We start from the raw sequence: 27,644 nt of genomic DNA, 5'->3' as shown, positions 1-27,644 counted from the left end.
AACCCAGGGCCTTGTGCTTGTGAGGCAAGCACTCTACCAACTGAGCTATATCCCCAGCCCAAGGTACATTTTTTATTATAGATGTTTAAGAGTATTCTAGTTATATGTGGGAGAAATGTGGGTTTCTTTTGCATGGGCTAGGAGTATAGCTCAGTAGTAGAGCACTTGCCTAGCATGTGTGAGGACTTGGGTTCAATCCCTAACAAAAAAAGGGGGAAAAAAAAAAAAAAAAGTGGAATATAGGCTCGATTTAAAAATTTGCTATCCAACTTATATTCAGATATAAATGACATCTGAGTAATGAGGGGTCCTATGTAGGATGAAAAGAGAACCAGAGAAATGAAGAATTTTGTTTTGGACATGCCAAGTTAACAATAATTTGCATTTTTCTCTTTAAGAGAAGCTGAATATATTTTCATAAAATTTAAGAACTGCTCTTATTTCCTGTTAAGTTTTCATTTCCTTTGCCACTTTTATAGGTTATTTATCTTTTTCTTACTGATTTGACATTAAGCTTTATACACATAAGTTTCTCATACACACACACACACTTTTTACCCTCCCTCTCCATTTTTAAGTTTTTCTTTGACATTGTTTATAATGATTTTGCAATGCAGGTTTTTTACGAATGTGGTCAAATAAGTTAATATTTCCTTTTATGGAGGGTATTAGTTCACATATAAAGTCATCTTCCTTTCTTCTAAGATTATAAAAAATTCTGCCAGTTTCTTCTATTACTTTCATGTTTTCATTGTATACATTTAAAATCTTTGATCCGTAACTGTGAGTTATAAATTCAAATTTTTTTCCAGGCAGCTACCAGGTTTTCCAGATAGAGGATAATACTGAATACTGAAGAGTTCACTTTTTTTTTTATTTGGACTTCTCTATTTTGTTTCACTGATGGAACTTTGTCCTTTGCCACTTTTATAGTAGGTTATGAGGGCTGGGGATATAGCTCAGTTGCTAGAGTGCTTGCCTTGCAAGCACAAGGCCCTGGGTTCAAATCCCCAGCACCGCAAAAATAAATAAATAAATAAATAAATAAATAAATAAATAAATAAAAATATAGTAGGTTATGTACTATTATATACTTTTGTATAGTAGTACACAATTGTTACTATACTACTTTATGATCTGCTTAGGCTACTCCTGCCTCATAACTTTTCTGGATATTCCTACTTACTTTTTTTTTTTTTTTTATGATTTGAGAGATAGCTGTATGTTCCCAACTACTCTCCAACTCTCAAAAATCCTATTGGCATTTATTATTAGGATCTAATTATTGATAATGTATAATATTCATACTGTAACCATAATAGGCTTTCCCCTCAAGGTCCTTTTTGTCCTGTAGTAATGTTTTACTTACTATACACACACACATATGCACTTTTAAATTTATTCCTAGGTATTTATTTTTTTTAAAAATTAGTCAATGAAAATTATAATAAAAAAACTACTGTCTCTTCTTCCAGTGTATCATTTAAATTAGCTGCAGATCAGCTATCTGAGGTTAACTGGTTTCTCATAAATTTTGCATGCTGGCACCCATACCAAATTCTATTTGCCATAGTTTTTCAACTGATTATACAATTCTATGTATAGATTAAATCACTTATCAAATAAATGATCTATCACCAACTTCTTTCCAATTTTTATACGCTATTTTTTTCCCTCTTATCAATGACTTTGGTCAATACCTACAAAACAATGAGTAGTCTTACTTTTTTTTTTTTTTGGTGCTGGGGATTGAACCCAGGGGCTCTTTATCACTGAGCTACATCCCCAGACCTTTTCATTTTATTTTGAGATACGGTGTCATTAAGTTCCCAAGGTTGGCCTGAACTCATGATCCTCCTGCCTCAGCCTCCCCAGTCACTTGAATTACAGGCATGTGCCACCACACCTGGCTTTAAAAAACCTTTTTATGGGAGCTGAGTGTTGTGGCATGCACCTGTAATCCCAGCAACTTGGGAGGCTGAGGCAGGAGGATCGAAGTTTGAGGCCCACCTCAGCAACTTAGTAAGACCCTATTTCAAAATAAAAAATAAAAAGGGCTGAGGATGTGGTTCAGTGATTAAGCACCCTTGGGTCAGAAAACAAAACAAACAAAAACCAAAACAGAAAAACCACAACATTTTGTGGAAATGTTTCCATTATTTCCCTGTTAAACATGACGATGGCTTTTAGATTAAGACAGATGTTAAGAATAAATCTACTTTAAGATTGATCTCAACTTTAAGAGTTTTTTTTTTTTTTAAATCAAGAATAAATACTGAACTTAAACCAATATCAACTGTTATTTTAAGCAAGGTATTTTAAAATGTTGTTTTGGGAGTTAATTATGAAAAGGAAACTTACACTAGACTGTCTTCATTAAAGTCTGGTTGAAGATTCTCCAGAGGAAACAAAGATCTAAAATCAATCCCCATATTGAAAAACACAGCTGCTATATCAGACAATGATGGGATCCAAGGCCAAATTGGTGAGTCACTGAAAGTATCTGGTTAACAGAAGAAAATATTTTATTCCAAATCATTGGTCAACAAACCCACATTTGCAAAGTGATAGCCTGCATGTAAAACATAGATTATTAAATAACATCTGCTAATGATGTTAATAATATGGTTTAAGTTATAGAATGATCATAGGAATTATAGATTTTCAAATAAGTATGAAGGAAATGACTTTAATGAAGAAACTACCTGAGAATGATAGATGAGTATAACTCAGAAGGAAGTAATCATTTTGTTTTGTTGCTGCTGTTGTTGTTTTTTGGATACAGGGTCTATGTTGCCTAGGCTGGCCTTGAACTGGTTAGCTCAAGTGATCCTGCTGCCTCTCTCCAGCCTCAGCCATATCCAGCTTGAAGTAATACATTTTGAAATGAACGGATATAACAATGGTAAAATCCCAACCACCATCCACATAGGAAGATTCTATTGTCTTTATAGTCTTAAATCTCCCAAACAAGTAATCAGGTAAAGTACAATGCTTCTTTTATTTAATACAATGGTTCTCAAAGGTGAAAAAGCAACTGTCACACCTTTGCATTAGATGTTCTTAATCTGACTTACTGCACTATCAATACCACACTGTTGCTCACCAAAAAGCCAATTAAAATTAATTGGTTAAATAAGTTTCAATTATTTCCACTTATTGCTCTAAAGTAGGTTATGATTTGGTAAATATTAAGAAAGGGTTGCCACTTGCAAAATCTTCTACCTCTTTTCTCAATGCAACTAGAAAAATCAGATACCAGTGCTTTTTTTGCAGTGGTACACTGGACTGAACCCAGGGAAGCTCCTGCATCTTTGGCCCTTTTTATTTTGAGACAAATTGCTAAATTACCCAGGATGGCCTCAAACTTGCAATCCTCAGGAACCTAAGTAGCTGGGATTATAAGCATGCACCACATGCCCCACACATACACTTACTTTTTTTTTTTTTTTTTTTTTTTGGTGCTGGGGGATTTGAACCCAGGGCCTCATGCATGCCTGGCAAGCACTTTACTACTGAGCCACATCCCCAGCCCCATACACTTACTTTTTACTGGAGTTCATTTCATTATTAAAGATGTTTGGTTACAAAATAATTTTTTATTCTACACTTCCAAATATATTAACATTCAGCAATAAGAAAGAGATAAAAAATAACCAATAATACATGCTATAAATCACAGTACAATTTATATACTTACCATTTCTAATTGTTATTTCCATCAGTGTACTTAAAATCTGCACTGACACAATACAGTCTGTATGAACTGACATCATCTGTTAAAAATAAATGGCAAGAGTATAAAAATATGAGCATTTATATTTTCCAGGCACATATAAAGATGTTTCATGTGCAGTTAATACTTAAAGTAATGTTATGAAATGGTCCTCATTACATATATGAGGAAATAGAGATTAAATACCCTGCCCAATGTAACACATGTGATACATGGAAGATGTGGAATCTAAATGCAGGTCTCAATCCAAAGTCAGGGCTGTTTCTATTCTAACATGTTGCTTTAAAAAAAAACAAAAAAACACCAACTTTCATTTAAACACTGTAAACATTTGAAACCATCAAAAAATGCCTTTTGGGCTGGGGTTGTAGCTCAGTGGTAGAGTGCTTGCCTAGCATATGTGAGGCACTGGGTTCGATCCTCAGCACCACATAAAAATAAGTAAATAAAATAAAGGTGTTATGACCATCTACAAATAAAAAATATTTTTAAAAAATGCTTTTCCTGGATACATCATGACATAAAACCAAGACCCACAGAAGAAAAGGCTGCCAGGTTAATTACATAATAGGCAAAAATCAAATCACGAACTAGTAAAAGTATTTGAAAGGACACAAATATACAAACTAATACACTTTTTTTTTTTTTTTTTTTTTTTTGCGGCGCTGGGGATCGAACCCAGTGTCTTATGCTTGCAAGGCAAGCACTCTACTGACTGAGCTATCTCCCCAGCCCACTAATACACTTTTTAAAAAAAGTTATTTATTTATTTATAGATGAGGTCTCACTACATTGCCCAGGCTCATATTTTTTGGGCTTAGGCAATTCTCCTGCCGCAGTTTCGTGAAGAGCTCGGACTTCAGGGGTATACCACTGTGCTGGCTTATCAACGCACTTTTTAAAAGATGCACAATGGTACTAGCAAACAATGAGATGCAATGCAAAACAATGACGATATTATTAGTTGACCTCAAAATTAGCAAAGATCAAGAATATTGATAATACTGTGTTCACAAGAATACCAGAAAAGAGGCAAGAAGTCTACGCCTACGGTGAGTGTAATTTTGTAAACATTTTAAAAATAAGTAATTTAGTAATACTAAAGCCAAATCACTGTATTTACACTTTGATCTAGTCAGTCTTTATATGTACAGGCATTTAGATGCAGAAAACTAACTCTTAAAAGATCATCAAAATCTCAAGTTTAAAAGCTAACTCTTAGGCTGGGTGTGTAACTCTGGTAGAATGCTTGTTGAGCACATAAAAGACCCAGAATGAAAAAGAAAAAAGAGTTAAAAATCATGTAACATGAAATATATTTTAAAATATAGGAGAATATATTTATAGAAGAATACACATTGTATTTTTGTTTGGGAGTCAAAAATTAAGATTATAATAAATTTAGGTCTAAAATGTAAGGGGGAATTAGAACTTGAAATGCTACATTAAAACCCATTGTAGGGCTGGGGATACAGTTCAGTTGGTAGAGTATTTGCCTTGCAAGCACAAGGCCCTGGGTTCGATCCCTAGCATCGCCAAAAAAACAAAAACAAAACCAAAAAAACCCCAATGTAGAAACTCCTATGTTTTTGTCCCCTTCTCAGTTTGCATATAATTATGGTTCTCTGATATGCAACTTTTACATAATGCAAAGGATTCTTTTATACTATGAATTATTTTCCCCTAATGCATATTTGTAATACATCTAGAGTTTTATTCAAATGGAACACTCCAGCAACCTGATAAAACTTTTGTCATTCATAAATTTAGTCTCCGAAAGAGTGACAAATTGCAACCTACCTGGGCATAACTATATTACTTATCAATATATAACCTACTGTAGTGTAAAAAGTTCTTTTCATAGCCTCTCGCTTCTGCCAACAAACACTGTATTTAATCCTGAATAGATATATTCTGGATGATAGAAATGTCAAGAATAGTAAAATTCTAATTTGAAGTTTTCTGCCTGAAGGTTCGAATTATCTATAGTAACAACAGAATTCTATACATGAAATCAATAATATCATTATAAAATTACACCTTATAGGGCTGGGGATATAGCTCAGTTGGTAGAGTGCTTGCCTTGTGCGCACAAGGCCCTGGGTTCAATCTCCAGCACCAAAAAAAAAAATTACAACTTATATACAATAAGTATGTGAATTTAAGTGTCACATATACATGGGGAAAAGAAACAGTTGGATTTGCATTAAAATACACATATGAAGAGAATATTACCATAAACATGAAAAAAGTTCAAAAGAAATTTAGGTACATAAACATTAGAGGACCCTTCCTTAAGATTATGTGCCTACAACAGTGATTTTCCACTCTGATAAAGCATCTAGTTATGCAAAACATTATTTTTATCCTGACCTGAACATGATCTACATTACCATTTTATGTGTGTGTATGAGTGTGTGTAGGGGGGTGGGGACAGGGGGTACTGGGGACTGAAGCCAGGGGTGCCCTCTACCCACTGAGCTACATCTCCAAAAATTTTTTTTTTTTTTTTTTTTTTTTAATTTTGAGACAGGGTCTTGCTAAATTGCCCAGGCAGGTCTCAAACTTGTAATGTTCCTGGCCTCAGCCACCTGAGTTGCTGTGATTATAGGCATGTGCCACTATACCCAGCTCATTATTGTTTTCTTCCATTTATTTACTTTTTTGCAGTACCAGGGACTGAACCCAAGGGTGCTCTACCATGGAGGTATATCCCATGTTATTAATTATTAATTTTGAGAAAGAATCTTGCTAAATTGCTGAGGCTGACCTTGAACTTGGCAAATGTCCTGCCTTGGCCTTCTGAGTTGGTGGGATTATACATGTGTACCACTATGTCCAGTTCATTAACATTTTCTTTACAATCTCCTTACACTGATTTTCCTTTTTTTCAAAAACAAAAATTCTGACATAGGGTCTCACTATATTGCTCTGGCTGGCCTAGGATCCTCCTGCCTCAGTCGCCTGAGTCTCTGGGATTATAGGTATGCACCACTGTACCCAGCTCTTTACACTGACTTTTCCTCCCTCATTCTAAGTCACTGAAACTAGGGTTGATATGATAATTTTTTCTCTAGTAACATACAAAACAAAATTATATTTAAATAGTTATTTTTTATTTTTAGTTGTGGATGAACAAATATCTTTATTCTATTTATGTGGTGCTGAGGATCGAACCCAATGCCCCACGCATGCAAGGCAAATGCTTTACCATTGAGCCACAACCGCAGTCCAAATAGTTTGTTTTTGACTAAGAACAAGAACCCCAAAACATTTCTTACCCGAAAGAGCCACTTTAATACAGGTACAGGACACTGAACATAGTGGTAAGCAGAGGTGAGGAAACCTTGTGTTGTCAAAAAAATCTGATCTGTTTTTCCTGATCTGAAAAAACAAAGTAAAATCAATATGACTGTTTTCATGGCAAAAACACTTCCACCATCACCATAGCTGATATAATCAGGAAATTGAGCAAATTATCCCTAGTCTGTGGAAGTGAACTATACACCAATATCAATAGGCTACTCAAGGAAAAAAAAAAAAAACAATTCAAGGCTTAAAGCTGATTTAATCTATTGGTTTAATTCTATAGTTATCTGAGAAAAAGTCTATCAAGTCTCAGGACATCATTTACTTTGGCCAGCTTGGGGATATACTTCATAAATCAGCATCAGAATTAATGTGATCTCTGTAGACTTGAGATATACACTGAGAAAAATCATATTATAGTTTGGACATTATGATAAAAATTATTAGTTGCCTCCAGTAACCAAAAAAAGAAAGAAAAAAAAAGAAATTATTATTTGTTCAATTCAGTATTTATTTTTGCCTTTTTTTTTTTTTTTTTTTTTTTTTTGCGGTGCTGAGGATTGAAGCCAGGGCCTTGTGCTTGCAAGGCAAGCACTCTACCAACTGAGCTATATCCCCAGCCCACTATTTTTGCCTATCTTGTTAATAACTTAACCCTGATTTTTGGCTGGGCACACTGAATGCCTGAAATAAAAATTACTTCTCAGTCTCCCTTATTGCTTGGTGTGGCCATGTTGACTGAATTCTAAATATATGGGATTTTGGGGAATTTTAACATGAAAGTTGAGCTCTAATAATACCTGAAGCACTGAGGTGCTAAGAATGGTATAGAACAAATAATATACAGTGAAAACAATGTACCAGCCCTGAACTTCCTATTTCTGTACTACTATTTTTTTTTTTAGTCCTGGGAATTTAACCCAGGGTCTCTTTGAGCTACAGTCCCAGCCCAGCCCTTTTTATCTTTTATTTTGAGAGTTTCACTAAGTTGTGTAGGGTCTCGCCAAGTTGCTGAATTTGGCCTTGAACTTGCAATCCTCTTGTCTCAGCCTCCCAAGCTGCTGGGATTACAGGCAAGCACCACTACACCTGCTTACCCTATTGCTTTACTTCTTTCACGTAAGAAAGCAATATACTTACTAAGTCCCTGCTGTTCTGACCATCATTACGTACTAATCTTAAACCCAATTAACAAGAGCATATGATGTGCCAAAAAATTATTTAACAAAACACAAAAAACACAAAGAATGGTAACAGTAAAAAGATAAGGAAACTAGATAGCTCATAATAGAAATAAACCTTTTAGAAGACTACATTGGTCAGAAGTCTTTAGTATAAATTTTTGCCGCACCTGGCCCCCAAAAAGCAAAATGTCTACCTTCGACTTACTTGAGAATAAGCTTTTCTACAGCACTCTGTCCAATAAAACCAGAGTCTCTTAAATCCAAGGTATACTGATTGAAAATTTTTCCAGAGTTGAGAAAATTAAATATTTCTTCACCTGGATGATGATCAGGAATAGCATCAATTGTAACTGAAAATTTCTTAAGAAATTCCCTGAAATAAAAAAAGTCATTGAATACCAAATAGTTATACTGCATATGGTTTTGTATTTAAAACATTTTCAAATCAATGTTAATCCCAGATTAAAAGACCAGCATAAGAAAAAGTTGTTTTGTTCCTCCCACTCACTGTCCATACTAGTCAAAAGGCATTGAGTAAGTCTGTATGAAAAGGTACAATAAGCCAAAGAAAAAAGATGCAACTGGGCTCTTAACATTTGCCTTTAAGCACCATCAGAGGTAGATTCGAAACCCAGCATACATTGTTCTATATGCATTTTACAAAAACAAAATTAAAAAATGTAAGGTGGGGCATGGTAGCACAAGCCTGTAATCCCAGTGGCTTGGGAGGCTGAGGCAGGAGGATCTCAAGTTCAAAGCCAGTCTCAGTCACTTAGTGAGACCCTAAGCAACTTAGACTCTGTTTCAAAATAAAAAATAAAAGGAGCTGGGAATGTGGTTCAGTATTAAGAGCCCCTGGGTTCAATCCCTGATTAAAAAAAAAAAAAAAAAAAAAAAAATAATTAAATTAAATTTTTTAAAAATGTAAAAACTTAGGGCACATATAATGAGAAATGTACCTGTGCTCTTCCAAGAGGCCATCCTCATCATCTGTACTGTCTTGATCTCCGATTCTGATTGGAGATTTAATGCCTCGACCCTGCCTTATATCTTCTTGTAGTTGCTTCTGCAGTTCATCTAGCCTGATAATTAAAACAATGCTGTGATAAATAATTATTCTAAAAAACAAAAATACAAAAAGCCCCCCAAAACTTTAGCTGATATCAATTCAAAAGCAGTACCAAGGAAAAACCTTGAGTATCCTGTTACTTTATCCTGTTATACTATAGATCACATCATGTCTCCCAAATACATTATGCTGTTTAAAACAGTACACCATTTTTACTAAAACAACCAAAGTCTTCTTTAGGTATTAAGCTTTTATCCAGCAAGTGGTATAATATTAGAATAGTATTTCATTACAAAAAAGATTTGAATATTCTTTACAGCTAGTACTTCAAGAATGACTCATCCAAATTATTTTGGAGAATGGGAAAAGAAAAATGGCAAAGAATGAACCTTGTTAATTTGGTTATCCTCTCTAATCTTTAACATACATTTGATGCCTAGTAGACCAATAGCCTAAAATTTTGTTTTGTCTTTGTGGAACTAGGGATTCAAACCAGAGATGCTCTACCACTAAGTTATATACTCAGCCAATTTTATTTTTTTAAATTTTCAGACAAGATCTTGCTAAATTTGCCCAGACTGGCCTAGAACTTGCAATCCTCCTATCTCAGTCCCTGGAATAGCTGGAATTACAAATCTGAGCAATAATTTTTCCAGCAGCGGTTTTTGTCATCATGGTTATCATCACAACACCTAAACCTGGAGTTTAGGTGGAGTTTAGGGCTGGAATTGTGGCTTAGTAAGCACTTACTATATGCCAGTAGTAAGTATGCTAAACATTCCTAAGATGTATTAAACTCTCTTTTCTTTTGGTACTGGGGATTGAAGCCAGGGGTGTTTTACCATGGCACTATATCCCCATGCCTTTTTACATGTAATTTTGAGACAAGTTCTTGTTAAATAGCTGAAGCTGGTCTCAAACTTGCAATCAACCTGCCCCCGAAGCCTGAGTCACTGGAATTATAGATGTGTGCCACCATGCCCCTATTAACTCTTAATCCTCATAACAACCCCATGTAGTAGTTTTTAAAACTTATCCATTTTAGAGAAAAAAAACCTAGCCATTGAAAAGGCTAACTAACAAGTCATGTGCAGTGGTGCACACCCATAACCCCAGCAACTCAGGAGGACCACAAGTTCAAGGTCTGCTTCAGCAACTTAAAGAGACCCTGTTTCAAAATAAAAAACAAGAAGGGCTGGGGATGTAGCTCAACAGTAGAGCACCCCAGGTTCCACCTCCAGTGGCGCTTGCGCACGTGCGCGTGCGTGCACACACACACAAAGAAAGGCTAAGACTCACAGTGCAAAAAGCTGGGATTCAAAGTCAGAGAATCTTGCTCCAGAGTCCTTACTTATACGGACTCTTTTAACCAGTTCTTACTCCCAGCACCAAAAGGGGATGAATGAATGTACAGAAGAGTAAATGACTAAAGTAAGAACTGCTTCATCACTAAAAAAAAAAAAAAGTCAACCATCAAACTGGCTTATCTACCTCTGAACTGAACAATGCTCAATTTTTAATAAGCGACTTCAGCTGGGCATTGGTGGCACATGCCTGCAATTCTAGTGACTTGGGAGGCTGAGGCAAAATGATCGCAAGGTCAAAGACAGCCTCAGCAACTTAGCAAGGCCCTGATTCAAAATAAAAAGTAAAAAGGCTGGGGATGTGACTCAGTGGTTAAACACCCTGGATTCAACCCTTGGCACCAGAAACCAACCAAACAACTTCAGATTCATCTCATGAGTTCACAAAACATTTAAAGAACTTTATAACAGAGACAATTTCTCTTAATTAAATTCAGAGAGAAAAAAATTTTTGCCCTACTAATTATTTTCAATTCCTATAATTAGCTATTTGGTTATCAAATTTGAGATACACAGATACCAACTTCTATGTAATCAAAGTCAGCTCAATTTTTGTTTGTTTTCTTAGTACTGGGGATTGAACCCAGGGACATCTAACTACTGAGCCATATCCCCAGCCCTTTTTATTTTGAGACAGGGCATTGCTAAGTTGCCGAGGCAGGCTTTGAACTTGTGATCCTCCTTGCCTCAGTCTCCTGAGGCACTGGGATTATAGGTGTTTGCCATCATGCCTAGCAATCCAGCTGAATTTTTAAGTGAAGTGCTCTGGGTTCATGGAGAGTCCTTGAATTAATAAGGAATGTCTTTTCCCCCTCTCACTAGCAAAAACAGTCTGGATCTAGTTATATAAATTTCATTAGGGAAAAATTATGATCCTCAACTTTCTGATTTGTGGGAGGTGGACAGCAGAGAGGAGGGATGTTCATCATAATGCTGCAGCTATTCAAGAGTAATTTGATATAAAAATACCATGTCTGGTTATTGACCTCTAAACTTGGACTTGGTGAACATCCTAATGTTTAAAAAACATTTTTCCTGTGTGAACAACAAAAACATGAAATAATATGATTAAAAATAGGCAAAAGAGGGCTGGAGTTGTGGCTTAGTGATAGAGCACTTGCCTGGCATGTGTGAGGCCCTGGGTTTGATACTCAGCACCACATAAAAATAAATAAAATAAAAGATCCATTGACAACTAAAATAAATATTAAAAAAAAATAGGCAAAGGGTTTGAACAGGTATTTCTCCAAAGAAACTATGTAAAGGCTCAATAGCATATGAAAAGATATTTAACATCTTTAGTCATTAGAGAAACACAAATCAAAATCATAAGGGGTTACCATTTCACACCCATTAGTATGGCTGTTATCCAAAGTAAGAAAATAGTAAGACTGTGGAAATAGGAAACCCTTATGCATTGCTGGTGGAAAGCAGTGTGGCAGTCCCGGCTCAATGAAACAATCACCTTATGATTCAACAAGTCAACTTATGGATATATACATAAAGGAACTAAAAGCAGGGACATAAGTTATATGTACATTCAAGTTCACAGCAGCATTATTCACCGTAGCCAAAAAGTGATACATGTGGCCATCGATGAATGAATACACAAAATATGATCTATACATATTACAATGGCATAACTGACCTTAAAAAGGAAGGAAATTCTAACACATCCTTCACCATCACTAAACAATGCAGGTATTACACCAAGTGAAATAAATCAGTCATAAAAGGACCAACACTGTATTATCCTCCTTATATAAAATACCTACAACAGTTCATTTTATAAAAACAAAAAATAGGATGGTAGTTGCCAAGGGCAGAGAGGTAGGAGAGTATGGGCAGTTAAGTGTCCTAGGTATAATTTCAGTTTGGGAAGATGAAAAATTTTGGATCTGAATGGTGACAATGGTTGCAACAACAACATCAACTTACTTAAATGAACTGAACTACTATATGCTTCAAAACAAGCTCTGTCCATTCTTTTGATTAAGGATTTCAGTTATCAGATACTACTGATAAGTTGAATGGAATTTATATTAGTTAATGCAACATACAATACACTATAACAATCTGGCTTTTTTTTTTTTTTTTTTTTTTTTTTGGTGGGGATCGAACCCAGGGGGCCGGGGCATTCAAGGCACACTACCACTGATTCACATCCCCAGTCCTGAAAAACCTGGATCTTTGATTTAGTCTATGAACAAGAAAACCCATCTTATTTCTAACACAGCTAACATTGAACTCTTGTTATAAAGGTACTAAGACATCATGAATGCTAATTTTTCATGATCTTTTAAAAAAGGCAAATTAAAAGTCATACAAGCGACAGTATGCTATATTTAGTAAATTAATCATGATGCTAACTAACCTTTGTGTGTCTTCCATCTCTTTCACTAGACGCTCTAAAGTATTTGTATAAGTTCCACTATGAACGCACTCCTAAAAGAAGAAAATTCAGAAATCCTTTACAACATACTTCATAGAAGATCTGAGATGTTTTAAGCTATTCTGAGTACTAAAAGAGTATTTTCTATTTCAATAATAAGGGCCAGGATGACACCTTTCTTAAAGGAGAACTTTCACCATCATGCTTTAAATCTAGTATTTCATACTGCAGGCAATTTGATTTTTATCATCTATTAGGTAAGGCACTACTTATAAAACCCTGTTAGCCTTAGGATCTGACTATAAACACCCAAGGGCTCTGTGGTTATCCTATCTTTACTTCTAAGTTTTATTTTAGTGAAACCAAACTAATCTTCAGATGTTACCATGAAATATTAACACCTTCCCCACCAAATTTTACAGACATCTTAGAATTCAGCTTACTCCCAAGATAGAATGAAGCACTTTATAAATAAAATTGCACACCACAATTAACAACATTTCTACACTCTACCTTCATTTACAGCAGTGGTCTCCAAAGCAGGGGGTGTGCAAGGTGATCCATTGGGGTGCAGGAAGAAAATAATAGAACTTCTATTTATATGAAACGTCTATAGAAACTCCAATAGAACTCACTCTATAGTAACTTCTATATAACTTCAATAGGAAAATACTTATTTTTTTCTCTTTTTATATTCTGTTTTTGCATATGCTTTAGAAAGTACACAGTATTATAGTGGTACATGTATATAATCTATCAGTATACACATATATGTTCGGGTACATGCTCAAATTTTTTTTTTTTTAATTTACTAAAAAAGTGTGTGTGATCAAGTAAGTTTGGAGACCACTGATTAACAGTAATAAAACTAAAGATATGGGAAACTCAATTACTGAAAAAGAATTATACCAGTTTGGGTCTAACTATGAGTTATAATAAATATTGAATTTTAAAGTAAGTTTCAACAACCTATCTTCCTTCACTAATCCATATTTTCAGGTAAAGATAAATGTCACAGAACTTACTGTATAGTCTGATGACTGAGCTCTAAGCCCCTTAGAAAGAGGAGGAGGCTTTCCTGAAGTTGCAGGAGTCTGACTGAAGTTCAAAGCCATTATTTCTTCCAGTGATTTTAATGTTTCCTCTTCCTCATCACTGTCTAGGTTGTAACCTAAACTTTCTTCATCACTATCAAAATCACCCCTTAATTTTCTTTTCAGTGCGCTGCTACCTACATTGGAATTTCCTGAACTCTCTTTATCTGAAGGCGCTTTATCTGAAGGTTCTGTAGGGCTTGGGATACATGGCACAACTTCCAAAGCAGGTGGGGGAGATTTTGTGGGAGTGCCACATTCTGAACGTAAAGATCCCCCAGTAATTTTCCCTGAAGATATGTTAGAATCAGCCTTATTAGTCTTTGCTTTGTGTTCCTTGTGTTTGGAGGATTCCGTAGAATGCCCAGAACATTCTTTAGATGAGGAACGCTCTTTATCTTTTTTAGGAACTGGAAGAGTGCAATTTTTAGCATTTAATGGTACCCGAGAGGAACCAGCACTTGGAACATGGGACAGCAAAGGTAGAAGTTTTGTCTCTTTTGATGTTACAGAGCTAGCAGTTTTATTTTTCTGAAGGTTGCTAGCCTTTTTAATTGTAGATTTTTCCTGAGGTAAAGATAAGTGGGGTTTCTGTATCTTAGTCTCTTTGGTACTTGCCACACGGATTTGGTCGCTATTCCTAGAAGAATGGTAGCCAGAATTTGAAGGTGCCAAGTTTGTAGAGGAGTGATCAGTTTCATCATTCGGTTCCTTGGATATATCTTCCAAGCGCAGCACACCACCAGGTGTCTTCAGTGCAATATGTCTTATAAATTTTTCTCTCTGATGTGGTCCATCAGGACGTTTCTCAAGGATGGACTCTTTTGTTTTTGGTATTACAGATTCTTTTGTGCTTTTCAGATCTGAGTCCACAGAGTTCCTTTTTCTCTTGTCAGGGAATTTATTCTTAGAGCCTGCTAAAATTTAATTTTTTTTCAGATTAGAGGAAAGTATACTGTCCTGAGTAAAGCTTATTCACTAAGTATCCAGAATACACTGACAAAATGTTAAAGTTCTAAGCCAAACGCGGTGGTGTATGCCTGTAATCCCAGCGGCTGGGGAGGCCGAGGCAGGAGGATCCTGAGTTCAAAGTTGGCCTCAGCAACTTAGCAAGGCCCTAAATAACTCAGTGAGACCCTGTCTCTAAATAAAATTATATATATATGGGCTGGAGATATGGCTCAGTGATTAAGTGCCCCTGGGTTTAATCCCCAGTTAAAAAAAAAGTTCTAATACTTTAGGATAAGATTATTCATCATATATATAGAATGAGCAAAGAGCCATTTATTTATCAATTGATAGATACTGGTGTCCAAGAAATACAGAGCTAAGAACAAATGTTCAGTTTTATTCCAAAGCTATTAAACATTTACTACCATAGTAGAATTAAAATCACAACTCCCTAAAACATAAACAACCCATATTTATACCAATGAAAGGGTTTCAAAAGCACTTTGGATATTCTTTCAAGACCAGGACTACCTGGTTGCAGAATAACACTTCTGTATTTTAAAGTACTACGCCAGCCTGGGAATGTAGCTCAATCCCCAATACTACAAAAATAAATGAAAAAAAAAAAAAAAAAAATGAAAATATAGTACCTTCAAACACATAAACGGTAAGTAGTTGAAGGCAGATTGATTTTTTTTTTTTTTTTTTGCGGTGCTGGGGATTAAACCCAGGGTGCTTGCAAGGCAAGCACTCTACCAACTAAGCTATATCCCCAGCCCATGATATTATTATTATTATTATAATTATTATTGGTAACAGGGATTGAACCCAGGGGTACTTAACCACGCAGTCACATCCCCAATGCTTTTTATTTTGATACAGGGTCTTGTTAAATTGCTTACAGCCTTGCTAGGTTGCTGGGGTTGGCCTTTTGCAATCCTCCTGCCTCAGTCTCCCGAGCCACTGGATTAAAGGTGTGTGCCACTGCCCAGCAAAGCAGAGTAACAGATTAATTTAAATTTCTCATTTAAAAATAAAGTCACCAGGGCTGCCATTATAGCTCTGTGGTGGAGCACTTGCTAGCATGCATGAGGCACAAGGTTCAATCCTCAGCACCATAAAAGAATAAATAAAATAAAGATATTGTGTCCATCCGCAACTAAAAAATAAATAAATAAATAAATAAATAAATTCACCCATGTTTCCCCCGCAATGGTTAAATACTATTTATTCTTCCCCATATATCCCTCTAATCTTCAGCCATGTCATGGGCTGCATTGTGTCCCCAAAAATAATACATTCATATCTGATGCCCAGAACCATAGAATGTGATCTTACTTGAAAATATTATCTTTATAGGCATAAATGAATTAAAATAAGGACTTATCCAAGAGGATATGCAAACTGTTTATGGAAAATGTTTAGGACAAGTCAGTTTATTAAGAGCTTTAAAAATCTAGAATTAGATGGAAATAAACTGGTACTACAGGTGGGTTCCCCTTTTGTAAAATCTCTACGGCAGATTAATTGCAAAATTTTCATGTTTTTTTTTTTGTTGTTTTTTTGCACTCCTTATAGTGTCTACAGACTATCTGTTTTAAAGTTTTTTTTTTTTTTGCGGTAATGGCCTTGTGCTTACGAGGCGAGCACTCTACCAACTGAGTTATCTCCCCAGCCCCTGTTTTACAGTTTTTCCAGTGTTTGTTAACATAAAATATTTGAAGAGGAATTGAGTTTGTAAGAAGAAAAGGAAAAATATAATGTTCTTTTTTCTTTTCTCCCCAGTACTGTAGATCAAACCCAGGAGTGTTCTGCCACTGAGCTATATCTCCAAATTTTTATATTTTGATACAGGGTCTCACTAAGTTGCCCTGGCCATTCTTGAACTTGTGATCCTCTTGCCTCAGCTTCCCAAATCATTGGAGTTACAGGCAGGCACCTCTGCACCTGGCTCCAATATATATTAATAAGCAAATTTAGGACTGAGTTCATAAGAAAATATTCAATGTTCATTAATAGGGGATTGGTTATTAATAAATTATCAAAGATACTAGGAATGGATTAAATTTGACCTCAGACTATAACCAAGGGACACGGCTCTGGAAGACCAAAGAGCTAAATGCCTACTCTACCAACATTTCTAAAATTCTTGTACTTTTGTGAGTATAATAATCATGTATAAATGGAATACCAGTAAGATTAAGCAAGACATACTTTTTTTTTGTACCAGGGGATTGAGCCCAGGAGTGCTTATCCACTAAGCCATATACACAGGCCTTTTTATTCTTTGAGACAGGGTCTCACTAAGTTATTTCAAGTCTCACTAAGTTGCTGAGACTGGTTTGAACTTGCAATCCTCCTGCCTCAGCTTCCTGAGCTGCTGGGATTACAGGTGTATATCACCACGCCAAGCTCCATTTGTATTTTTAATTTCACAAAGAATAAGGTATGATACACAGTAAGTGCTCAATAAATGTTAACTATTATCACCATGTCCACTGTATCTTATTGAATAGAATCTAAAGTTCGATTTTCAAAGTTTGCACTTATAGCAGGAAAAAAACCCCGATATACAATATTATGAATAGTTATTATTTCTGGTGGCCTTTTGTTTTCTGTGTCATCAATTTCTGCAGCGTTTGAATTTTAATGTTCTATTTTCTAATTTAAAAAAGATACTTTAAAAATTACTGAGTTAACAGTAACTATGTATTTTTTCAATCAGTAGATACTTTTAGACACATAGCACTTATAAAATGTCCTTGAAAATAGATATTAAACAGGCATGTTTGTACTTGAAGTATTAAGAAACACTGTTTTGAATCATGATTAATAGTTTCAACCTTATACAAAGTATCTTCAACATAATACCAAGACCCCTGGGTCTACAATTCCAAGAATATAAGATCATGTTTCTTGATGTATCCAAGGATTCAGAAATAGAACACTGAATACTAATGAGATACACATTGTTAGAACTAACTGTGGAGAGAAGTCAAGACAAACCAGATCATGCATGCTAAATTCAAGGACCATTCTTTTTTTGGTGGGTGGAGTATTGAACTCAAGTGCACTCCACCACTGAGTCACATCCCCAGCACTATTTTGTACTTTATTTAGAGACAGGGCTTCACAGAGTTGCTCAGCACCTCGCTTCTGTTGAGGCTGGCTTTGAACTCTCAATCCTACTGCCTCAGCCTCCCTAGGTGCTGGGAATACAGGTGTGTGTCACCACACCCAGCTATGGACTATTCTTTTTAAATATAATTTTGTCAAACTCTTAACCTGAAACACTTAATTGACATCTAGAAAGGGAACTGAATATTTAAGCAAATTTGTTTTAGAAAGTAGTACCACTAAGCTGCAAATTTATCTTGAAATTTGCAAATTTAAATTTGATTCTACCTGAAGTAGGTTCCCATGAATCAGAAGAGGATCTTTTTCTTGAGAGATGTCCATTTTCCTATTTGGAAAATAAGAAAAAATTAATTAGGAACTTGGGGCAATAAATATGAACTTTTCTTCCTAACATTTAAACATAGATTTCTAGATTAAATAAAGGAAATACCTGTATTTAGAGGTGAAATCTAAGTTCTAAATAAAATGTTTAAGATCTTAAGCTTTAAAATGAAGGTATGGGTTGGATATGTAGTTCAGTGGTAGAGCTCTTGCTCTACCTAGGGTCTCAGCATGACAGGCAAGAGCTGTACTACTGAGAGCTAAATAAATGAAAAGTAGGCATTTGTGTTATAAATATATAAAAATTCAGTTTTCACAATGCTAATTTGGAGATTTATATTAATAACTCAAGGATTATTTTAAGAGAGAAACTGAAATCTATTATTTCCCAAATAGATACAATATGTTCTTTGATACTTATGGTTAAGGACTGATATACCACCGAACACTGAAATCTTAAAAAAATGGACCAAATCTTACTTGTATTGATCATTAACAAATCTCACTGATGAAGGCAACAAACTTCTTGCGAATAGTAACACACAATGCAACAATCTTTATTTACTCCTGGAATGTCCTAAGTTTATGAGCAGCCTATCTGATTTTAAAATTTCACCTTATTAACATTGCATTCTGACATCTGACTTTCCTTTATTTGCTCTGTGAGAAGCACTCTGAAATTAAGAACTTGACTTTTTTTTGGGGAAAGATAGAATATGCTAATTTAAATTCACTCTATGCTTAAAAGAAAAATCTATGAGATAAGATGAATGTGGACAGTTTTCAAGTCATCGTCAACATCATCATCTAAGTTTTCCAAGACCCATATACAACATATAATCTAAACCACTGCCTTTTGAACTTTAAAGTGCATAAGAATCATCTGGAAGGCTCATTAATTGAAGGTTGCTGGGCTTTTACCACCACTGTTTCTGATTTTAGTGGGCCTGGGAAAGGACCTGCATTCCTACAAGTTCCCAGTTGATGCTGCTCCCACTCCAGGGGACATTTTGACAATCACTGCTCTAAACCAGTCTGTTTTCTTAGACTTGCCATTACTTGAATACCTCCCTTAAGCATATCCTAACTTAAAAATACTTGTCTAAAAGTTCTAAAAATGCTATTTTCCTGATTTGAAAAGATCTTTGTTCCTGATCTGAAAAAATTAAGGGAAGAATTCAATGAAGAACAGTTGGAAGAAACCTCATGAAAACAACTTCTACACAAACTGTGTATCAGTGTTTCCTTAAAAATATCAACGTAACATTAACAATTATTAAATATTTTGATATAGTAGTGGCAAAACTCGTTCAGTAATTATTGCACATACCAGGTTTGAAAGATTACTCTTTCCAGGTATGACATCATTATGTTTACTTTGTTCCTGCCTCGGTGTACATTTTCTTCCTACGCTAGAAGATTTTAAAGAAAGATTGCTTGCTTCAGAGAAAGAATTTTCTGAGTTGATTCTTTGCTCCATTTGCTCCTTTCTCAACCTCTTTAGTTCCCGTTCTCTGCAATAAGAAGCTAGTGACAACTGGAACTTAGCTCCCAACGGGCTTTCTCCTGGATGGTGCCTGGACAGGCTGCTCCTGCTACTAAGACTTCTGGAGCTGTTCTTGAAGATGTCAGCTTCTCTCACCATGGCCTGCTTTTTGGAGTCTGTATTCATCTTGCCTCGATCTCTATCATTCTTCTCCCTGCTATTTTCATGGATGAACAGTGATTTCCTTCTCTCTGGAGACCGATGTTTTTTCTTTAGTGACTTCATCTCTTTTGACAAGCGATATGAAGAAGGAACATAGATATTTGTTCCTTTGGATAAATATTTGGAGCCTAGTGACACACAAGGCCGACGTGACTCATGTACATCACGATCTTTGTGGTGCTCTTTATTAACACCTTTCATGAGAGCTTCTAAAATAGGACTTTTCTCTGATGACACCCTTTTGGGTTTAGATTTTTTTTGTGAGGATAGTTTCCTTTCAACTGCTCTGTCCCAGTGATGGACAATCCACTTCCTCCATATTTGATGTTTGATTTTTGTGGAGAATCCAACATATGTCTATCTGAATAGCCAATTAAAACACATACAAATTACATGTTATTAAAAATAACACAAACTGATGCTTTATATTTATCTTAATTATCAGTTAAAAATACTAAACTATATTAGTTATCACAAAAATTATCAAACCAATAATATATGGGTAACAATACACATTTTATGGGGAGGGGATAAGTGAAATTAAGACAGATTATTTGTTAATAGCCTTTCATAAAGCTCCCTTTTGCTATGTTATATAACCTTTCTATGGCTCTGTAATTACGTTACTGTATTACAGAACCAAAATGGTATGTACTATAAACATTATAGACTGGAATATTTTAAAATGTAATGCATAACAGCAAAATGACTTTGTTTAGAACCAGTTCATCTTTGTTAAAAACAAAACAAAACCCCACTGTATCATCATTAAAACATTGTTATTTTTGTCTGGTGCAATGAGGCACACCTGTAATCCCAGCAGCTCAGGAGGCTGAGGCAGGAGGATCAAGAGTTCAAAGCCAGTGTCATCAAAAGTGAGGCACTAAGCAACTCAGTGAGACCCTGTCTCTACATAAAATACAAATAGGGCTGGGGATGTGGCTCAGTGATCGAGTGCCCCTGAGTTCAACCCCTGGTACCAAAAAACAAACCAAAAACAAATCACAAGTTCAAAAACATTGTTATTTTCAATTTGAACACTATGTTTAGCCAGTCAAAAGTTTAGAATAGGTTTAAAGTTGAACCTATCTCCCTCTTAACCTCCAAAATAGCCCCCCGAAAGTATTAACAGTATACATACCTTGTTTTGAAGCTTGTTTGAAGAAATCTATAATCGACTGCTTCCTGAAAATAAAAGCATAACTAATATGGTATCACATAAGCAAATATTAAAATCTCAAAAATTCAGATTAAAAGGAGAATGTTAGATTTATAGAATACAAGCTAGATTTCACTGTCTGGTTTAATTAAATGAATTCTGATAATAGCAATCATGCTTTGCTGAGCTGAAAAAATACTGAAAATTCATCATTCTACATGAGCTTATAAACAACAGGGTCTATATAATTCATAGTACTAAAGTGGTAAAACTGCAGTGTAGGTCCAGAGAATTAGTGTAGAATGCTTCATAGTACCGAAACACTGCTTCACAGTAGAATGGAAGATCATGGGGATAGGCATCTTAATCTATTAATTGGTATCTCTAGTAATTGAAACAAAATAGCACTCAAATAGAAATCTGAATGAATAATGTAGATTGTAAAAATGAACTAAAACCTCAACAGACTCTCATAACAAGAGAAATACAGTAGATGGTAGGATGGCAATATGAGTAATCTGGTTGATCTGGAAAAGCAGTTGTTGAAGAATGTTTACTTCAATTTTTGTGGTATTGGGAACTGAAGAAGAATGTGCTAGGCAAAGGCAGAAAGGATCAAGTACTAAGCTCATACTACTCTATACACTATAGTCAAATGTCAAACAACAGCAAAAATGGCATGAGACTTCACAAGTAGTGTTTCAAAAATTTTAATTTTTCATTTAAGAATCCTTAAGATATTTACAAAAATAATACCAAGAAAAATGCAAAACAAAGAGAAATGAAAGTTAACGGGTAAAACAAAACAAAAACAAATTGCTTAGGTTTTAAGAGACTTTTGTATCTTAATTTGGGCACAAAATGAAATAGGACTATACTGCCAGAATTTGGGATTTCTTCACATATTTAGAGTTGTCAGATACAAAATTTTTTGCAAAGCAAAAAATTAACTGTCTGGCCAGACATGGTGGCACATGCCTGTAATCTCCGACACTCAAAAGGCTAAGGCAGGAGGATCACAAGTTCAAATCAGCCTGTGTAACTTAGAGAGACCCTGTCACAAAAAATAGAAAGGTCTGGGGAAGTAGCTCAGTGGTAGAGTGCCTCTGGTTTCAGTCCCTTGTACAGGGGGGGAAAAAAATCTGGACATGCAGCTCAGCAATGAAGTACCCCTGGTTTCAATTCCCCATACCAGAACAACAAAAAATTCTGGCAAATTTTGCTAAAACGTATTCATTTTACTGAAAGAAAACAAGCTGTAGACTAAACATGTTTCTCCAAACATTTATACAGGAAGACGGGACTACTCAGTGAAAACCTAAACAATTCAAACCCAAGGTTAACCTCCTGCGACACCTTGTACACTTTATTGGTCACATTAGAATAAAAAGTACACCTTTACTGGTTTACTGAGAACGTCCACCATATTTTTTTTGAGATGTTGGTGGAAAATTTAAGGGGTTATGAGATGAATATGAATGACAGGTTATGGAGGAATATGTGCATTTAATTACAGAAAATAAATTATATTAGGTAAATTAAATCTACCACAGAGTAAAGGAAACAATGCCTGAGAACATTAAAGGGGAGAAAACATGATTCCTTGTTACTGGTGGAGGAGGAGATGCCAAAGAACCAGAAGCAGCAATTCAAAACAAAATATATTAAGTATGTTTTATATTAATTACTAAATGTAACACTGTATCTTTCCCCTAAAGTATTAGATCTCAGACTCCTTTACGATTAATATATTAGACAAACATGGCTTTGGGTAAAACAACAAGTAACCTGTAAAAATATCATGAATATAACTTTCAAGAGAAAATAGTTCCCTTAGCTCGTCCATACAGTAATGTCCACTACTTAGTTATAAATGGTTTTAAAAAATTTCTTAACAGCTTCACAAACCCTTATCTGAAACTTTGGGGCCGAATGGGTGTTAGAATTCTAAATTTATTGGACTTGAGAAAGGGGATAATTTGGATATATTATACAAAGCCCCCAGTGGCTTTCCACTGCTGCAACCTGTAATCAAGCACATCAATATTTCTCCAGCAAAGCTTATTAATATTCACACTTAATGGAATAAAGTCCACAAATAGCCTTACATTAGTTCTGGTACGGTTGACTGCCAAATAAGATGTGGTGTCAAAACTTACTGAAAACGTTTCATTTTCTAAGCTTTCGGGCTTTCAGAATTAAGGGATTGTGGATCTGTACCACAATATTAGATCATGAATTTACTATAAAATCATTATAAGCTTTTAAACTTAAAATAAAAGACAGTACCAAGTTCGTAGAGAATTTAAGTATGTTTTATTGTCAGAGTATGTCATTTGTTGAAACTCCCCATATCATTACATAGCTCCCACACACTTTACAAAAAAAATGGCCTCTTGGAGAGGCACAAAAATAACTGAAAGAAAAAAACAATCACATTCCAAATCTGCATGCTCTTAAGTATGAATTATCGTATACACTGGACTATAAAGTAATTCGTGGAAGGGTTTTTTTCCCATCACATCTTACATAATTTCACCCCACAATTTATAGGAAAGGTTCATACTAAACCACTAGGATCAGAACTGCGAACGTACAAAAAACGATCTAAATATGCATCAAGTAGCAAGGGCCCCGGCCAAGCTCTCGGAAAGGACAAAATCACGTTCTACCAAAGGTGAGCTCTCCGTAGCCATCAGGCTGGTGGTCACTAGACCAAGAGGAGCTCCCCAACCACAGAAAAGGAAACTCCAACTCCCAGAAGCCCCCGCGCGGAGGCGGGGCGAGGGTTTGCCAGGCCCCGGAACTCTAAGGCCGGAGCTCGCGGAGGATGGCGGGAACTGAAGAGCGGCCGTCCGTAGTCCTCCCTCATACCCTTGCCCCGCGACCCGGCCCCTTCTCAAGCCCTCTGCACGGTACCTGTCCCCAGACTCTCTGTTCTCTTTCCCGCTGCAGCAGGGGCGGTACTACCGGGTCTCAGATGGCAGCGCGGGGCGACGACCCCGGGGCTGGGGATGAGGGGAAACCTGGCCTAGCGGGCATGCAGCGCCTTGTCATGTCGGCGCCGCTGGCGACGGCGGCATGAGCTGTGGCTGGAGAAGTTGGGTGTGTGGTTGCCGTCTTGTTGCTGGGACTCGGGGAGGCTGTCGGAGCAGAGGTGGGCGGCACCCCCTTCTCTCTTCATGGCGGTTCTCTCTCTTCGGAAGTGACTCCGGTGTGAGCGGGAAGGAACCTGAGGACCAGCAGGGGGCGGGTCTTACTTGAGGACTGGCTTTTCTGATTGGCTGGGACGGGGGTCCATTCTGTTGGTGGCGCAATAAAAAGCTGCAGCCTCTCAGGAGAAAGGCGGACTTCAGAAGGGGGAGGGGAGGAAGAAAACTGCCCTCCCCACACCGTCCACGTGTGCCTGGAGCGCGCGCCTAGCGTCTGGGCTGTGTCGGCCTTGGCCCCTAGCGCGGGGGCGGAAAGGAGCGGGCTGCAGCTGGGGGGTGCGGCAGCTGGTGACTCCCCGCCTGGTGGAGGGTGGGGGTCAGGTTTGCAGAAGCAGAGCGGAGCTCGCAGCTGCCCTTAAGTGAAAATGGCCAACAGTTGGGCTTCTGTGTCATACATCGTGCCCCACAAATCCTCAGCTGCTTATTACATCGTCAAGCATCTCAGGCCAAAATGTCATAATGCTGTCACCATTTCCTCAGTAGTCTGCATAGGCCAATCTGAAGACGTGTCTGTTCTATAAGGGTTCTTGTTAAGCTTTAGAGGTAGATTTTTATTTTTTTAAGAAGAAAAAAATTGAAATAAAGACAGTTTTTATTCCACAAAAACATTTTTGTTTCTCGAGTTATCCATGAAGTAGAGACTTCTTGAAGATTTTTGAAAGGAATATGGGATTGACTTTCAAATTACCCATAGTAGTTGTGGACAGCACAGAATAGTAAAAGCTGCCAGCAGTCTCCAAGTCATACTTTGTATAGGGCTTGTGCTTTGGAGGTTGTTAGCCAAGGTTTTCCTTACAAACTGAGAGACTGATCAGAATATCTAAGCCTCAGTTTCCATGTCTATACAATGGGTATATATTTTTTTCTGGGCAATTATAAATTATAAAGCAATGTAAAGTGCACAGTTTAGAATCTCTCATGTAATCAAAACTGAATAAGTTATCGTTCTCCTTCCTTTGTCCTCTACACAGATTCTTGCAGTGAATTTAATATCCCATCAAATTCTAGAGACAGGGCAAGTACTGTTTTAGTTACTATTAAGAACCAAAACATCAACCTTGAGGATGTCCATGCTTTAATCAACAGGGCTGTTCCACCAATTGGATGGAATAAAATCTTAACACAAAAGAATTTGTACAGATCTTTCACGTTTATTGTACTGAGATTGAACTGCTTCTATCGCTAAGCATGCCTGACTGAACTAAGTTTCACCTTCTTTCTCTTCCGGGTAATTCTCAAGAGAAAGAATTAACGGGGAATCAAGTGGTCAACAGGCTGCAAAGTAGAGGATAGAAGGTAAACAGTGAACATACAGGTCTTTCTTCCAAAAGTTTATGTGCATAGCTCTATTTGAGGTAGTGGTAGTTGCAAGAAAGGAAATACCAAAATAAAGGTACTTTCTGCTCCAAATAATTGAGAACTTATACTGCTTTGATATAAGCATTGTTTTTACATAAAAAAAAAACATAATAGGTGCTGAAGTATGTTGAAATGAACAATGGCTTATCTGTTTGTTTATTAAGGGCTTTTTACATGTATTGTTTCCTATCTCTTGATTTAGTGCTTTCTGTTGGATGTTTCTGCACTAGGAAGTTCCTTTTTATAACAGAACATATCTACAAAACATTTAATCTGATTCGTTTCATTGCATGTTCAGTCCATAAAAAGAATAAAGCATAAAAACATGTTCTGCATGATCAATTAGTTGCTTTTCTTGGATTATACTGTTTGAATCATTCAGACTCCAAATATCACTTTAAAGTCTGTACTTATGCTACCAAACAATAGTTTTCATATTTTCTTAATCTGAGCAACAGATTATGGAGTTAAGTGAGGCAAGAAATCCCTTGATCAATAAATGGAGATGGAGTCATAATGAAAACACAATTTAAAAAATCTCTTCTTAACAGGAAAGTAGTTACCTAAATCCTCAATAAGCACTAAGGCTCTTTTTTGTTTAAGCTGTATCGGAAAATGAGGCAGATTTGGTTTGCGAGGTGAGATATGTTCAACATACTAACAAGAACAGCTGAAAGTTTCTAAGGCTTTTCTCCTTGACCCCACTCCCAACAGGTTTGGACCCCTATTTTGTCCTTACACCCCTTTTTCCACTTTAAATGTGTACATATATACCACACTCAAAACACACATGCACTGATTGTTAGAGCTTTTTCTTTTGGGCACTGGGGCTTGAAACCAGGGCCTCATGCATGCTAGGCAAGCACTCTACTCACTGAGCTTTATCCCCAACCCGTGTAAGGGCTTTTTATGCTTTAATTTGTGGTAGGTTGGGAATAGATGGCCAGGAAACTATACACTGAGTAAAGGATGTTAAAGAACTCGTGTGTTCACATGGGGAGATGAGGGGAGAGAAAAACAGGTTGGGCTGGGGCAGTGGGGAGGATAATGAATAATGGAAGCAAGAAGGAGTTACAGACCTAAAACAAAGCCTCAGCCAGCAATGGAAAAATAAATTGGAGAAATTAAGACTGGAAGACCAGAAATGGCCAGTTTGGGAAGATTTCTGAGCATGGGTATAAGGAAGCAAAGACCACAGGACTGGAGTGGCTTCTGTGCATGAAGCTGTTATGGGATACAGCTTAGTTCTGTTTAGCATCCTTGAGTTATGAAAGACGAGAGAACAGAGGCTCTGGCCTTGATGGGAAGAGATGGGACAACTGCTGAAACAAAGTTACATGAACAACAGATCAAGTTACTGAGAGAGTCAAGCGCAAGGTGGGAGTCCTGAGACGAGTGACAGTATAACTGATACCAGAGATCCCTGGCAATCACAGAGGGAAAACATCTTGGGAGTACTGGCTCACACAGTACCTTAGCATACAGGAACTGAGAGAACAAAAGGTCAGTAAGTTACAAAGAATGTTACTAAAAAGCTGGGAACTTGGAAGTAACTCCTGATTCTACAGACATGGCAAATTTTTGCTCTTGAGATTGCTACACTGTGGAATTAACTCCAAGGTTGTTGGAAGATGCTCTAGGGCAGGCC

The 27,644-nt window shown here is 36.5% G+C and overlaps 1 protein-coding gene across 1 annotated transcript in view; it reads right to left on the bottom strand.

Annotated features, from left to right (window-relative positions):
- The window catches only part of Slf2 (SMC5-SMC6 complex localization factor 2), a 44,895-nt gene extending 20,268 nt beyond the window's left edge, over positions 1–24,627 (bottom strand). The window contains 13 exon segments of the mRNA XM_047552741.1: positions 2,362–2,503; positions 3,701–3,776; positions 7,018–7,120; positions 8,435–8,602; positions 9,189–9,311; positions 13,037–13,107; positions 14,080–15,065; positions 18,505–18,562; positions 19,889–20,547; positions 20,550–20,627; positions 21,408–21,447; positions 24,340–24,419; positions 24,422–24,627. Of these exon segments, the coding sequence (XP_047408697.1) occupies positions 2,362–2,503; positions 3,701–3,776; positions 7,018–7,120; positions 8,435–8,602; positions 9,189–9,311; positions 13,037–13,107; positions 14,080–15,065; positions 18,505–18,562; positions 19,889–20,547; positions 20,550–20,627; positions 21,408–21,447; positions 24,340–24,419; positions 24,422–24,482 (2,645 nt within the window). The 5' untranslated portion in view covers positions 24,483–24,627.
- Between the last annotated feature and the right edge of the window lie 3,017 nt (positions 24,628–27,644).

The sequence above is a fragment of the Sciurus carolinensis genome, chromosome 5, assembly GCF_902686445.1.
Source record: "Sciurus carolinensis chromosome 5, mSciCar1.2, whole genome shotgun sequence".
Lineage (NCBI taxonomy): Eukaryota > Metazoa > Chordata > Mammalia > Rodentia > Sciuridae > Sciurus > Sciurus carolinensis.
Note: the sequence above shows the minus strand (reverse complement) of the source record. Positions and strands in the feature narration are given on the sequence as shown.